The 16,592-nt window shown below is 32.6% G+C and overlaps 1 protein-coding gene across 3 annotated transcripts in view; it reads left to right on the top strand.

Moving 5' to 3' along the window:
* The window catches only part of LOC114349533 (uncharacterized), a 34,646-nt gene extending 19,038 nt beyond the window's left edge, over positions 1-15,608 (top strand). For all 3 annotated transcript variants that reach the window (XM_028299942.2, XM_050643134.1, XM_028299940.2), the window contains one exon: positions 15,191-15,608. In XM_028299942.2, coding sequence (XP_028155743.1) covers positions 15,191-15,322 — 132 coding nt within the window. In that variant the 3' untranslated portion in view covers positions 15,323-15,608. The remainder of the gene's footprint in view (positions 1-15,190) is intronic.
* Positions 15,609-16,592: the final 984 nt, after the last annotated feature.

The following is a 16,592-nucleotide window of genomic DNA, read 5'->3' as shown; positions in this document are numbered from 1 at the left end:
ATGCCACAAGGAAATAGCTTCAGAACAACATTTTTTGTACCAATTATAATATACTACCTCCGTAACTTAGGAACCGTTCATTTTAGAAGGATTATGTATAGCGCCTTTTTTATTTCAAATTTAATGTAGAACATTTTTGTATAGAAGGTTGTTCATGCAAAACCGCATAGTTTTAGAAATATTGACGAAAAACGTAAAAAACTACGAATTTACCGATTTCTCCCCCCTCTCCCCCCAAACCCGACGCTCAAAGTGGTGTGACTTTTTTCTGAACATTATGTGGACCTTATAGAACAATAATTTGGTGTTGGAGGATAACTTTCACTTTGGATGAGTCATCATCATCCAACATCCTGGTTTTATGAGTATAATATGGTAATTAACATATAAAAAGGGGGAATAAATAGTAATGTGATTAGAAACAAATTAACCCGCCAGGAAAAGCTATAAATTGGAAAAACATCGAATTGATGAGTCCTCTATCATGTACGACTATATGAAAAATAACTGTCTAATTTAGAAGAGAAAAATTCGGTAAATAGTAATTACACTTTTTCTTATCTTTCCAAGTAGAGATTTGTTTGGTCTGAACATGGACTTTACTTATCCCAACATATTATGATAAAACGTGATATGTATTATTGTTATTAAAGTAAACCGATAGCAAAAATTTACGTTTGACGTAACAACGTTCCGGTTTAAATTTCATAGGTCTGGATCCCGCGTATGAAAAAAAAGTTGATTAATAGCAAGCTGAAAATTTTTTAATAGCTTAAGGGTGTCTAGTCAGACAAACTTTGATATATGGGATCACTGGAACAGGGGAAGTTTTAATTGTGGAACAGGTTAAAAATTTGGAACGGTCAGACCACGAAAACGGCACATGTATTTTGTCCGACAGAACAGACTTAAACTCTCCGAACACAGATTAAACTCTCATGCAAAAATCAGACTGCTATTTATCACCAAATGGGCGTTTTAATGAGTGGAACATGTAGAATATGTCAAGTGACAGGAATTGTGACAGGTGATAAATAGCAGTCTGATTTTTGCATGAGAGTTTAATCTCTGTTCAGAGAGTTTAAGTCTATTCTGTCGGACAAAATAAATGTGCCGTTTTCGTGGTCTGACCGTTCCAAATTTTTAACCTGTTCCACAATTAAAACTGCCCCTGTTCCAGTGTTCCCATATATCAAAGTTTATCCGACTAGACACCCTTAAACTATTAACAAATTTTCAGCTTGCTATTAATCAACTTTTTTTTCTTACGCGGGATCCAGACCTATCACTATTACGCGTCGAAAATAAAGAAAATGTCAGTGTGAAGGTCGCAATAGCCTAGTTGTAAATAAAATAAACTTTATCGTCCTAATCAAGCTACTATGACGTTGAGCAATGTTGTTGCCAATTTTTGAATAGTTTTATAGTTTAACCACGTGAATTTCAAAAATGATAATATGTAAGTACATAAAAAAAGATTTTAAGACACTTTGGCCTATCTATACATTTATTTCCGAAAGTCTACTTGTCGATTTATGTATTTATGACAAAAAATATCATTCTTCGCTATGTGTTATTTGGGTATGTGCATTTTTATTATACTTAATGTTAACGAAGTGACACAAATATGTAAGAATAGCCAGTGACAGTTGTAGAAAAATAAGAGAATGGGGCCCAATGAGTATAAGAAATGGAAATAAGTATAAGAAATGGACCGCAAATGAAATGAACTGGGTAGGACACGTGGCACGACAATACATGGAAAGGTGGACGAGAAACATTGTACATTGGAGACCATGTGAGCACAGTCGTAGTAGAGGAAGCAAAAATGGAACCACAAAAAAAATGGCTAGGCGATATAAAAGCAAAAATGGGGAGAAACTGGCACCAAATAGCACAAAACAGAGAAGAATGGGGAACTCATGGGGATGCCTTTGTAGAAGAAAAAGAGGTGGGCTAGATCGTGAAGTGATTTCTCATAATATGTTTAGTCAATCAGTAACATAAAAAAAGCATCACGTCTTAGCATATCTTTATGAAGACAATCGTTGTTAGTTTATATTTATCTTCTTCGCCTCAAGCATAGGCATAGCCACCTTTACTTAACGTAAAGTAAAGGTGGCTATGCCTCAAGGCATAGTTGGTTGAATGTCAGTAGCACCTGAGACAAAACTCAATGATTTTATCATAAGTTTATGAATGAATTAGCTGTAATAAACGCAATGTTTAATTAAAGATAACGCAATCAAATGAGAATATATATTTTATAAATATTGTCACCTTTTTAATGTTAAAATCCAGTTTTGCTGATATCTTATTAGTATATTTTGGCTAAAATTGCGACGTAAATAACATTTGGTGACATCTGTTATCGTTTGTTCGCCCGAATTTAAGTGACCCAGTAATATAACAAATTTAGATAATGACTATTATTATAATTATTGCCAGCTGGATAAACATTTTTGAAAAGCGTGATTTTTTTCAAACATCGTGACATTCCCTTCTATAGTGATGAAGATAAGGAACCTTAAATATTAAAAACTGCAATTAACTAATAATGAGATATATTTTAATTGCATTAAAATTTTAAATCCGATGTAAATTTTCCTTACGGCGTCAATATTAAAAATACGTTTTTCCCACGTGACTTCACGATTTTCTGACAACGGACGATTTTGAACAGCCATCCAATTATCATTATCCTTGCCTTTATCCCTATGTGTAGACCAATATCAATCCCCTTTGAAATCTCCTGAATGAGCGTTCCTCCCCATGTCTTTTTTGGTCTTTCCGGGAACTTATAAATCACCAATTTCTAGTATTGAGTGATACATGTCTCTACGTTGAACATGTCCTAACTATCTTAACGTATGTAGCCCCATTTTGGCAACAATTGGTACCACTCCTGGACTTCTCCTAATATACCTACTCATTCTTAATTTAATTACTAGGTACTTAAAACTGTTACTTTCCACAATCATCTCGCCATCGAAAGTTATCATGTTATTTGTAGTATGAGTATGAGTATAACTCTATCTTAAATGAATCTTATAAATGCTCTGTTCTTGTCGTACTAAGTTTAATATTTTTCTCCTCGAGAGCTTGTCTCCATGGATCCAGTTTTTGTTGTAAATCCCTTTCAGTATTTTCTATCAACACCCTGTAGTTTCGGTGTTGTTTGTTCCAAAATTTCTACTACTACTACAGTATACGCCACAATAAACAGTGCTGAAATGAATATTGAAATGTTTATGATTATTTATATATCTAGTATACATATACGTATAGTATACATATTACAAACATTATTTAAGATGATCCACGTTCCCGATAAAACAGATGTTAAATCTCTCTGATATTCCCTAAGATGTCCCTCTGGCCAGTTGCGGATCTACGAATCCACGTTCCCGATAAAACAGATGTTGAAAATGCCCTCTCGCCAGTGGCTGATCTACGGGGAGGGAAAATGAGAAAGTGTCGCTCCCTAACACGATCCAAAATTAAAGAAAAAAAAATTGGTCAGACATATAAATTTATTAGCTGGCATGAAACCGAAACCATATAAAGTCAAATTCAACCCAATTAACTCGCTAGTTAGGAAAATTAAGGGTGTTCCTAGTAACATTTTCTCTGTTCTTTGTTCTTCATTGGCCAAATGTGATTACACTTTTAAGTTAGGTGTGGTAGTGTATATGAGCTATTTTCTCGTTTTAGATATTGTTTGGTGCACCCCACAGAATGCTGTTCATCATGAATATGGCTTTTCAATTTTTTACAGCATTATCGAGTGTTCCATCTTCAGTTATCTTCATGCCCAGGTCCTTGTATTCATTACACTGTTTAATTTCTACCCCATCGTCTAATGTAATGGACTGCTTTGTCCCTCTAATACACAAGGCTTCAGTTTTCTTAATGCTGACTTCGAGATTCCATTTGTTATATTCTTCTATTAGCTTCCGCATCATGTAACTCAAGTAGTCATGATCCTGAGCAATCAGAATTTGGTCATCAGCGAACCATAAAGTGCATAGTGTTGTCTAGTCATTGAGAGGGATTCACGTGCCATTACATTTCCTTTTCCACATCTTGATAGTCCGTTCTTTAACGGTAAAATATTGCAAAACCTCTAAATTTTAAAGAACCGCTTGGATTGACATGAAATTTGGCATACACATAGCTAACAAGTCAAAGAAAAAAAGTGATATTGTGCCGATATGTGCTTTTGCCCTGGGGGTGGTTTTCACCCCCTCTTGGGGGTGAAAAAATATTCGTCCAAAGAAAGTCAGGAAATGGATAAACTGGCTAATTTTAAGTAACTTTTGTTCTATAGAGTTTTTCACTAAGTCAATACTTTTCGAGTTATTTGGCAGTGAATATGTTCATTTTTTCAACAGAATAACTACGCTTTTAGACGGTTTTTCGCAAATAACTCAAATAGTAAGTATTTTGTCGAAAAAACGTTCTCAGCAAAATATAGCCTGTAAAAAATTTTAAAAAATGGTGTATATATCACGTCTTTACACCTAGTAGAAGCAGAGTTATAGCTAATGAAAAATAGGTTCATATTCGTCAACTTCCAAATGGAATAGTTTAACGTGAAATAACCAAAAATTAAGCACATTTTGGGGAAAACTCATTACAACTTATTTAAAGTGTTTAAAAAAGCTTCATTTTTGTTTTATAAAAAAAATTTCTAGCATCAAAATTAAACAAGTTACGCTCAAAATAAAGTTAGTCCCTTTTGGTTTTGGTAAAAAAATCGAGAAAATCACCCCCTAATTAGTATCTTAAATGAACTTAATCGTTACGACTTCACAAGTTTCTTGACTCATGTATATATTGTTTATATGATCTGTAAGTTTCATCGGTTCAAAGTCCTTATTATTGAAAGGGCTGTAGTTAAAAGGGGTTGAATGAGTCACTGATCACGAATGTATGCAAATTTAGAAACACCAAATCTTAATCAATTTTTGTCTAACAGAAAAACAAAAAAATACATGATATTTAGAAAAGCAAATCTGACTTTTTTTGTTTTTCGAGATTTTTGGTATCTCTAACAATTTTTAAGTTATTTTGAAAAAAAGCATATTTTTCAAAATTTAAATTTTCAAAATTTTACTTTGAAACCAAATTTTTTCAAAAATAAGCACTTTGAATTGATGAAACTTACAGATCATATAAACACAACGTAACTAAAATAATTTGTGGAGCTGTAACGATTAATTTAATTTAAGTTGCTAATTAGGGGGTGGTCTTCCGGATTTTTTTTTGCAAAAACAAAAGGGACCAACTTTATTTTGAGCGTAACTTGCTTAAATTTAATGCTAGAAACTTTTTGTAAAAACAGAAATAAAGCTTTTTTTAAACACTTTAAAAAAGTTATAATAGATTTTCCCCAAAAAGTGCTTAATTTTTTGGATATTTCACGTCGAAATATTCTATTTGAAATTTGGTGAATATGAATGTATTTTTCATTGGCTATAACTCTGGTTCTACGAGATCCAGAGACCTAACGCATACACCTTTTTTTTACTTTTTTATAGGCTATATTTTTGCTAAGAATGTTTTTTCGACAAAATACTTACTTTTTGAGTTATTTGCGAAAAACCGTCTAAAAATGTGGTTATTTTGTTGAAAAATGAACATATTCACTTGCAAATAACTCAAAAAGTGTTGACTTGGCGAAAAAGCTTTATAGAACAAAAGTTACTTTAAATTAGTCAGTTTACCCATTTCCGGACTTATTTTGGACATATATTTTTTTACCCCAAAGAGAGGGTGAAAGTCACCCCCAGGGCAAAAGCACACATCGGCACAATATCACTTTTTTTCTTTGACATGTAAGCTATACGTATGCCAAATTTCATGTCAATCCAAGCGGTTCTTTACAATTTAGAGCAAAAACCGTGAAAGAATGGACTATGAGTGCTTGTTATAGTAAATTTTGAAAACGGTAAGCAACCCTGCTTCAGTTCAAAACTTGTGAGAATAAATAAGGACTAAGCACCGAGCCCGAGTTAACCACTACGTGGTTTCCTTATTCTCAAGCTTCTGTCCTCGGGGGTTTTCCACGTATTTAAATAGCAGTATTTATAATAAAACTACACTTATTACTCCAAATTGTGTTAGGACTTCCTTTCATACCTCAACACTTTTTTTCTGCTATTGTCGGTCTGAATGGACCTTGATTTAGTTCATTAATTTTAATGTAAGTTAATAGAATTTTTTTCTTTTTTATACTTTCAAAATATATACTTATAGTTCATTAACTGACCTTTAAATTTAAATGAGCTTCATCCATGTTTTAATGAGTTCTAAAAATGTTTAATGTTGACATTTTTGTTGATTTGTTTAGATAGATCTTGATAATTGTGTTTTTTAATAAAATTAAAGAAGAATTGGTTGTTTTTGTTATCTCTCTGGTGCGAAATTTTTATTTTTGTTACTTGCGTTTACTGTTGATTATATTGGGCACAAATGTTTAAGACAAACCGATAATTTATTACTTTTCCGTACAAAAAATATCGGCAAATAGGGTAAACATGTTTTCCGATTTTATTTAAAAAAAGTCGTCTGCAAATTGATTAAAATGTATAATTTTAAACTACAAAAATCTGTTTTCATATTATAATCGGGAAAATATAAATAATTAGGCAAATTCGCTTGAATCATTGGTGAAAATTAATAATCTTTTATCTACTTGATTTTTTAATGACAATTGGCACGGAAACTATTGTAAACAAATCGGGTGCATAATTCAGCTATTTTGATTAATTTGCTAAAAATAGAATACGACTTGTATTGATTATTGTTGCGCAACTTTATTTAATGTTTATTTACTCTTCAATTACTGCAATGCGTGAATATTGCAGTACGTAATTCCAAAAGGTATTTATAGTGTACCCAAAAGTATGGTAAGTCGCCAAAAACAGTTAAAAAATCAAAATTTGTGAAAATAGAGACGCAGATTTTAGAATGCCGGCGCTTAAATTGTCATGTGTTTGAATTGATATCAACACTCACCTACTAACAGAAATATTGGCAACAATACAAGCTTCATCACATGTCCAAGTTAAATTACATACTACGTAACATATTAGCCTCAAAATGATGAATGTGCAACAAATTTAATTTGATGAAGTGTTGTTTTTTGTGTATTTATTATATCGATTTGTTAGTTATCACCTCAATTATTAACGGTTAAAAAATTAATGGCTTTGATGAAGACCTGACATCATTCTTTGGTTCTTTTTCCCTTGCCTGGGACCGGCTACTGCAGATATTTTGAAAATGTCTATTTTTCCGCAATTAAGTAGATCTGTTTTCATTTTGAGATTTTTGTTGAATATCTTAAGAAGTGGGAAAGTCCCGATGAAGTACCCACGTACAATTCAACACTTGGTACTGTCAAAATGGCATATTAATAGTCTGTTGCAAGAACTTCATAGCCGAGTAAAAAAAATTCTTGTCGAAGTTCTAGACAATTTTTACTGGATCAATTTTTGCCGAGATGTAGAACATTGGTCCCATATATGATCCAACATATCCTCGTAGCTGCGATGTACATAGCATAAACTTAGTTTTTCTTTCTCCTAATGTGACGATCTTAGTACAACCGATGGGCCAAGGTGTTATAAAAAACTTATTTCTGAAATTGTGCAGCATCCGGAGAATAAAACAAAGGTCTTTTAAAGGTTAATAAAAAGATTAATACCAAGGACGTTATCTATATGTTAGCTAAAGCGTTTCAAAAAATGCCCTATTCAACCGTTGATAATCTGGTTGTGATCTCGAGTATTTGAGAGACCGAAGAAGAAAGCAAATTAATTCTATAAATTCTTCCAAAGGTTATCTTTCCAACGAAGCCTTACAGCCAGAAGATGTGGAAAATTTGATAAGATGTGACGATCATCTAGAAAATAATTTTTAAATGATGTTGAAATTATTATAGATTCAGCAACGAAAGAACCAAAGTAAGATGCGAGTAGTAACGGCGAAGAAGCCAAAAATCAATGGAAAATGCATTAAGATACATTGAGCAGCACTATATCAACAGCATTGGACGTTCTGTTCAATGAATATACCAAAATTCAGTTTGGCAACATTGTGTGAATAAAAACTCCTCTAAGATATCAACCGAACCGTAATTTACAAATAATGTTTCAAATATGATGTGCAAAATTTTTTGTCCTTAAAAGTAGAACAAACGTTTAATTTCTCTTGCTTAATATTTATCGTCTAATGTTGTTAACTGTATTGATATCCAAGTGTTCACTGTACGTTCTTAAATGACTCATTTACAATTATGGGATGTTAAAATATCGTATCTTTAGCGGCTTCTCAAATTTCTATCATTGATATCGCCACATTGTTGCTACTATATCGCCTACTATACAGGTCGGATAACCGGCAAAAAGTTCATCAGACCCGATATGCAGTCCCGAGGTGGTCGGTTAAGGGGAATTATTGTATTGTATTGCATTCTTCTTCTTCCTTTCGTATAGACATGCGTGTCTGTTTTTTCAATGTGCCTCTAGTAAGTTGTTCCATCGTTTTCGTGGTCTTCCCACTGATCGTCTTCCTATTGGGGAACCGTCTCCCGCTATCCTCACTACTATGTCCTCACTATTTGTTGTCATTCGACTTATCTGGTCATTCAATTCTATTCTTCTGTTTCTTACCCAGTTATTAATGTTACCCACCTTACATCTCCGTCGTATATCTGTACTTCTAGCTCTGTCCTCTTACCATCGATTTTTCGAAGGGTTTTCATCTCCGCTGTTTTGAGCAATCTTTTTGTTTTCTCTGTGTCGGGTCGTGTTTCGGCCGCGTATGTCATTATTGGCCTGATAACTGTTTTGTAAATTCTGCCTTTCATTTATTGCATTATTGTGTTGTTTTTTTTAGTTTTTTCATTTCCTTTTATAAATTGTATAATCAATTAAATACGCCATTATAATGTTTTAAGTTTTTAACGTTTTTAAAAACAAACGAATGATCACGCATTTAACAACAAGATTAACGGGGGCATAAAGTTAATTGGGTGTCATTATGGTATGTCAAGGATAAGAATTTGCAAAACCAAACAATTTAATGTACCGGGTGTCCCAATAAGAATGACCCTCGGCCATATCTCAGCAACCGTTTATAGTACAGCTTTGAGAAAAAAATATTTACAAAAGTTGCCTCGGGAAAAGCCTGGAAATTATTTTCATAATTGTAGGTCCACCGCTAGAGGCCGTAATTGAATATCAAAAATTTAAAAATCAAAATTTTACAAAATTTACCTAATGAAAGGGCACTGTAAATCCAATCATCGTATTTTTCATAAAATTCTGCGCCTATTTGATTTCACAAGTTTAATTCTACCTTTGCAAATAAGAGGTGGGGGTGAGTGGGAACCTTCTTATGAAAAAATGGCTGTAAGTCCGGTTCTGCTAAATCGAATTTTGCATACTTGGTCTTGTTCGAAACAGCTGTTTTTCGTCAATGTAAGTGTCTTATTTTCTAAATAGCCTAATAAGTAATATGCAGCTAGGAGGCGTTATTTAATTATTTTCAGAAATCTAGTTTTCTTTGAAAAATCTTAAATACAAGTATGCATTTTTAATCCTGTATTACAAGATTAGACCAAATTAGCAACATAATATCGAAAACCGCATGTCGATACCTTTTTTCTATCTCGAGATATCTTAAGGAAATGTGTAAATTTTAAACATAACTCTTACTGTCACCAGTAAACGAGGTTAAGGAAAAGTAGTGTCTAGTGTGCTATGGAAAAAACAAACGTTTTCCAGATATAAACGTATATAATTAATTAAAACAACAAGACAAACAACAGTATAAAATATAACAAAGAAATAAAAGCAACTACTTACTTAGTCTTAGTGACTGCCTAAATGTTCAAATTGTTGTCCATCATTTTTATTTACTCTTTCAAGAGTAGATTGAATAGCAACACATTGTAACTGTTTAAGACTTTTATTTATGGGGACGGAGCAAAGGCCTTGTTTTTGCCGCTAGGCCCACTACGCGAGAAAACATGATCTAGAATCTAGAGAATACGAAACTCCATTCAAAGCATTGCAAAAGCAAAAATTGAGACTACTGTTCAATCTACTCTTAAGAGAGGAAATGATGGGCAACAATTTGAACATTTAGGTCGTCACTAAGTAAGTAGTTGCTTTTATTTCTTTGTTATATTTTATAGTGTTGTTTCTCTTATTGTTTTAATTAATTATATACGTTTACTTGGAAAATGTTTTTTTGGTTTTTCCATAGCACACTAGTTTTCCTTAACTTCGTTTACCGGTGACATAAACAGTCGTTGTTGTCGTTTGTTTTTGTTTAAAATTTACACGTTTCTTAATATATCTCGAGATAGAAAAAAGGTATCGACATGCGGTTTTCGGTATTATGTTACTAATTTGGTCTAATTTTGTAATCCAGGATTAAAAATGCATACTTGTATTTAATATTTTCCAAAGAAAACTAGATTTCCGAAAATAATTAAATAACGCCTCCTGGCTGGAATATTACTTAATAGGCTGTTTTGAAATTATAACTCTACATTGACGAAAGAGAGCTGTTTTCAACAAGACCAAGTTTGCAAAATTCGATTTAGCAGAACCGGACTTACAGCCATTTTTTCATAACAAGGTTCCCACTCACCCCCACCTCTTATTTGCAAAGGTAGACTTAAACTTGTGAAATCAAATATGCGCAGAATTTTATGAAGAATACGATAATCGGATTTCCAGTGCCCTTTCATTAGACAAATTTTGTAAAATTTTGATTTTTTAATTTTTGATATTCAATTAAGCCCTCTAGCGGTGAACCTACAAATATGAAAATAATTTCCAGGCATTTCCCGAGGCAACTTTTGTTATAAATATTTTTTTCTCAAAGCTGTACTATAAACGGTTCCTGAGATATGGCCGAGAGCCATTCTTATTGGGACACCCGGTACATTCTTGATAAAGCTTTTTGAAAATAATAACAATCGAGGTCAAGCGTTAAAAAGATATGTATACAGTCATAATTTTTGCGTTCAACATTATGGTCCAGCTCTGTTGCCATGTATTAATTAATTACTAAATTTTCGAGAAATTTTTGAACATGTCATAACAAATTCTAGATATAATTTCAGACGTACTTTTTATTACAAAAAGTTCTATAAATATTAAAACAATTTACTTTTGGATCTCTGTGAAGACCTAGAAATGGTCAAAGATACATTACTACATATGTGGCTTAGTTCAATTACTAAAAGGCCTAAAATGTTCTGAAATTTTTAGTGTGTTAAGATAATTTCAATTTTATAAAACTTTTAAATATTTACCATTACATATAGATATATTAGAAGTTGAGTAGGTACATCATTTTAAGTTATATTAAGTTATACTGTGGTATACTATACAGCCAACCATACGGTTTTCCCTTTTATTAATTAAAATAAAAATATAATTTTCAGTTAAAATCTATTAACGTAGTAAAATATTATTAAATACTCCACACTAACAATGTATGAACAAATGTTTAATACGCATATTTTTAAGAAACTAGCATTGCGTACATATAACATAAATTGCGTGTTCCTAATATTTTAATTCTTGCGATAATCTATTGTTAAACTGTTTTTAGATTATGTACCCTATTCACGATATTTATGCTTTTCCTTAATTGTGACACGTGTTCTATACTGATACAGTTAATGGTAAAAAAATTAAAATTTTTTGTGAATCCAATTCCTTAACGTTTTTTTTATTGCGTATTCATTGAAATAATCGATTTTCTAAATTAAATTGTTTATGATTTTATTATTGTTTACTATTTTACCAAAGACATCAAATTAATAAAAAAAAATTATCTTGTCAAAAAAAACATGTCAGATACATTATTTCTTGTAAACGCACGCATTTTTCTACGAATCAAAATCTATCAGAAGATTCAATATAAAGTCATGGCGACTCTGATAAACTTTAGTGTCTAACCTCCTTTGATAAGAGTTGAACGGCATCCGACTTTTGATAACCTTATCTACAGTGTAGTTTATATAAAAGTTTACATAACCTGAGATGTTCAGTTAATCGAGATAATAATTAACTGAGATAATATTGTTTAGAACAATTCAGCACTCATAAATAAATTCAGTTGACTATACTATGCTGTAGGTATAGTCCTGTTACATGGCTTCAAACTGGTTCTGTGAGCAATTCTTTTTTTTGTTAGGTAGGCTGTTAACGTCTTATCAATTCTTTCACGTTTTATACCGGCTTGACTGGAAACTTTACTACCGGAAACTGCTGACCGAAACAATTCGTTGTTGCTACAGCTATACCATTCCCGTAGATTCTTTAGCCAGGTCTTCTTCCTATGGACCTTTTTCCTGCTATCTTCCCCTGCATAATTATTCGAAGCAGTTCATATCTTTCGCCTCTTGTAATGTGTCCCAAGTATTGCAGTTCTCGTTTTTTGATCGTAAATATGACTTCCTTTTCTTTATTCATTCTTCTCAAGACCTCGACGTTTGTGACTCTCTCCGTCCATGATATTCTCAAGATTCTGCGATACATCCACAGTTTAAATGCCTCTAATTTTTTGGTATCAATCTTTTTCTGCTTCCATGACTCCATTCCGTAGAAGAGCACAGAAAGTACGTAACATCTCATCAGGCGAAGTTTCATTTCAAGGCTCAAATCTCTTCCACAGAACACTTTCTTCATTTTAGTGAATATGGATCTGGCTTTTTCTATTCTTATTTTGATTTCTGCTGAGCTATCGTTGTCTTCATTTATAAACATGCCTAAATATTTGTATTTGCTAACTAGATCGATAATTTCATTGTGTAAATATAAATTTTGGACATTTCGTGTTGATTTCGATATTACCATAAATTTAGTTTTCTTTATGTTCAAAGATAGTCCATATTCTTCGCTGCAGTCTGCTATCTTATTCACCAATGTCTGTAGCTCTTCAAGTGTTTCTGCGATCAGAACGGTGTCGTCGGCAAATCTCAGATTGTTTAATCATAACACCATTTATTTTAATATCTATGGATTGCTCAGAGGGTGTTCTATTCATTACGTCTTCGGAATATAGATTAAACAGGATTGGTGACAGTATACACCCTTGTCTCACACCTCGCTTTATTTCAATTTCTTCAGTGGTATTATTCTCTACTCTGACTACTGCTTTCTGATTGTAGTACATATTTGCTATTAGTCGGATATCTCGTTTATCTAAATTCTTTTCTGACAGGAGTCTGATTAAGATGATCATGCCGCACTTTATCAAAGGTCTTGTTATAATCTATGAAACACGCATGAATACATCTTGATTTATGTCAAGACATCTTTGAGACATAATACCGCATTTATACTCAGTCCTCTTGGACAGGGAATTGGGCAGGGAAGTGGGCAGCGTGAATGTGTAAATAGCTGACTCGCGTTGCTGCTCGCCATGCTACTGCCATTGTACCTACATACCCAAAGAGTCGGTTTTTGTGGCGGAAGTCAAAAGAAAGGCAGCACGAATACGAGTGGGTATTCACATTCAGCTACTCTCTCTCGCACTTGCCGCCGGCAAAGCGGCAAGTGAGTAAGGGAGCAAGACGATGCTGTATGTAAACACCTCACTCGCGTTGATATCATATTTTGGGCAATATTTCCGTCAACGGCAGCAGCAGTGGCAATAGCTGAGTATAAATCCGGTATAACGTTCAGTGCAAACAGCGCCTCTCTTGTTCCGAGTCCATTTCGGAATCCAAACTGGGTATCAGTGTACTCTAGTGTGTATAATTTTCAGGAATATTTTCAGTACATGGCTCATCAAACTGATTGTACGGTAATCACTACATTGTTTGGCATTCATCTTTTTTGGTATAATAACAAAGGTGGATAAAAGCCATTCTTGTGGTATTTTTCCTGATGAATAAATGCTATTGAAAAGTTCAACTAAAATGTGGATCGAGTCTTCTTCTATCGGTTTAAGGATTTCCGTTGGTATTTCATCTGGACCTGAGGCTTTACACTGCTAGAACAAAGAAAAGCGCAGATTTGGAAATCCTCAGAAGAGTTGGCGGAGAAATATTTAGGTATAGAAACAAAAGTATAGCGTAAGACACAGATGTCAAATAGAAAACATTAATAGATGAGAAAAAGACGGCAGTGGATTTAAAAAATTTCTGGGTGTTCAGGGCACCATATTCATGTAATCATGTATTCACGTAAAAAGTCATGGTCTTTCATGAAAACGTCTTCTCTCTAATGATTGTTCTCTAACACCAATGATTGCTCTCATTTATCTGCCGGATCTTGTTCTTGCATATCCACCATTCTCTCTGATTCCGTCTATTCTGGACAGTAGTATGTATGTGATATTTTTAATGTGAGATAAAAAATAAAAGGGGTTAACTGTAACACAATTACCAAAAAAGACGAAAGTCTATAGTTTTCAAATAAGGTGACTACTAAAGTCACAATAAAAATGCACTATACTAAATTTAAAATCAAGATGCAGTAGAAATAAACAAACCAAGACACGTTAAATGCTACTAGAGCACACCCGAATCATAATTTACAATGTGTATACATTGTAAATCCCAAATCATGATTTCCAAAGTCTATACATTATAAATTATTATTCGGGAGTGCTCCTAGTAGCATTTAACGTGTCTTGGTTTGTTTATTTCTACTGCATCTTGATTGTAAATTTAGTGTAGAAACAAACAAACCAAGACACGTTGAATGTTACTAGGAGCACTCCTGAATCATGATTTACAATGTATACATTGTAAATCCCAAATCATGATTACAAAGATCTCTATTGTGATTTTAGTATAGTAAATTGTAAGACATAATGAAAAATTGAAATTTAGAGAGGAAATGTCCATTATTGCGATACAAACATATATAACAACGTAATTTATCAATAAAATTGGGAAACAGAGAACGACATGCTATTTGATGTTCTCATTAGTACTAATGAACCACACTTTTTACAAGCTGATGAAAAAATTACGTACCTACATATTTGTTTTTCATTTCGTTGAATCCTAACTATTTATAATGATAGTCAAAGCGCAGATTTAATATACCTACTATCGACAAGACGACAAAGAAATTTAAATATGTTTATTAAAGCCCCCAAAAATTCGTGCATTTCATTAATCTACTGTTTTTATTTTCAGAATGTACCCATAAACAGAAGCGGAGGTAAACTAGTGCCCCCATCCGCCATCTTGTTAGCAGGTTTAGGAGTAGGAGTGTCATCCTTCAGCCTCAAGCAGATGCTTCAGTCCAAACGTCCAAAATTGCTATGAACCTCTCTTAAACATTGACTTGTCAGTTTTGTGACAATGTTATCATAATTTTTTGTTACATGTAGTGAGTACGTTCTCAATGATGTGTGGCTAGTCTTTTTATCAAAGTTGAAAATGGTTAAATTTATACAGATTCCGATACTAGCGTATAAACGATACTACTTTAAATTTATTTTTACTATAAATTTGTACAGTTTTGTGTATGGTTTAGGTAATTAGTAAATTTATTGTTTAATTTTTTCTATCGTTCTCGTTTTTCTTAAGAAAATAAATCACTTATGTAGTAGGTTCCCGTTTTATTTAATCCAAACACAAGTATTACCTAGTAGCCGTAGTACAATATCATTATATTAACTACATTAAATACAAATATGTACCTGGGAACGTGGATTTCAAAAAATAATGATCAAATAGCAGAAACAAGGACCAGGATTGAAATAGCTAGAAATGTGTTTAAAATAATGAAAACATTTTTATGCAATCAAGACCTTAGATTAGGACTGCGGGTAAGAACTTTGAGATGCTACATCTTTTCGATACTAGTGTATGGACTTGAAAGCTGGAAACTGAAGTAAGAACACATAAATAAGCTATAGTCTAGTAAAATAAAATTCCACTACATGTAAATCACAATGTAAATTCGTACAGGTTGAAACTAATTTTATATCAAAGTTTAGGTGGAGACAAAAGATATTTTCAAGAAAGTATCCAAATCATACAAGGGGCTCATTGTTTAAATAATTAAAAAGGGGTCATTTTTGCAAAAAAATTACTTTTTTAACTGCTGAGGTCATTCAACTACTAATGAAATTTTATATGATTTTTTTCTGCAAAGTTGAAGGGTAAATCTTTTACATAAGACTTACTAAATTAAATTTGACCCCCTATTTATTTAAATAATTATATATAAAACTTTAAAAACAAATTTTCAAAAAATTATTTTTAACGTTTTAAATAAACACTATAAAATATCTTATCTTACAGGAGAAGTTGGGCTATGTTATCGGTATTAATAAGAATAAAAACGGGCTAAAAATATTAAATATTTTTTGAGATATTGAATTTGTTTTTTAAATGTTACTCTATTTTCAATTGCAAAAACGCGGTTGTTGCCAAAGAAATATTCGCATGTATTAGATCTCTTTATTTTTATGTATATTTTCGATAAATGTATTGATAAATTAAAATTTCAATTAAACTTCCCCCTAAAATGGCATTTGAAAATTATTCAAATTTGTTTATAATTTGTTTTTTTAATAACATCGCGTGG

This window comes from Diabrotica virgifera, chromosome 1 (assembly GCF_917563875.1).
Source record: "Diabrotica virgifera virgifera chromosome 1, PGI_DIABVI_V3a".
In the NCBI taxonomy this organism is placed as follows: Eukaryota; Metazoa; Arthropoda; class Insecta; order Coleoptera; family Chrysomelidae; genus Diabrotica; species Diabrotica virgifera.
This window is presented reverse-complemented; position numbering and strand designations above follow the sequence as displayed.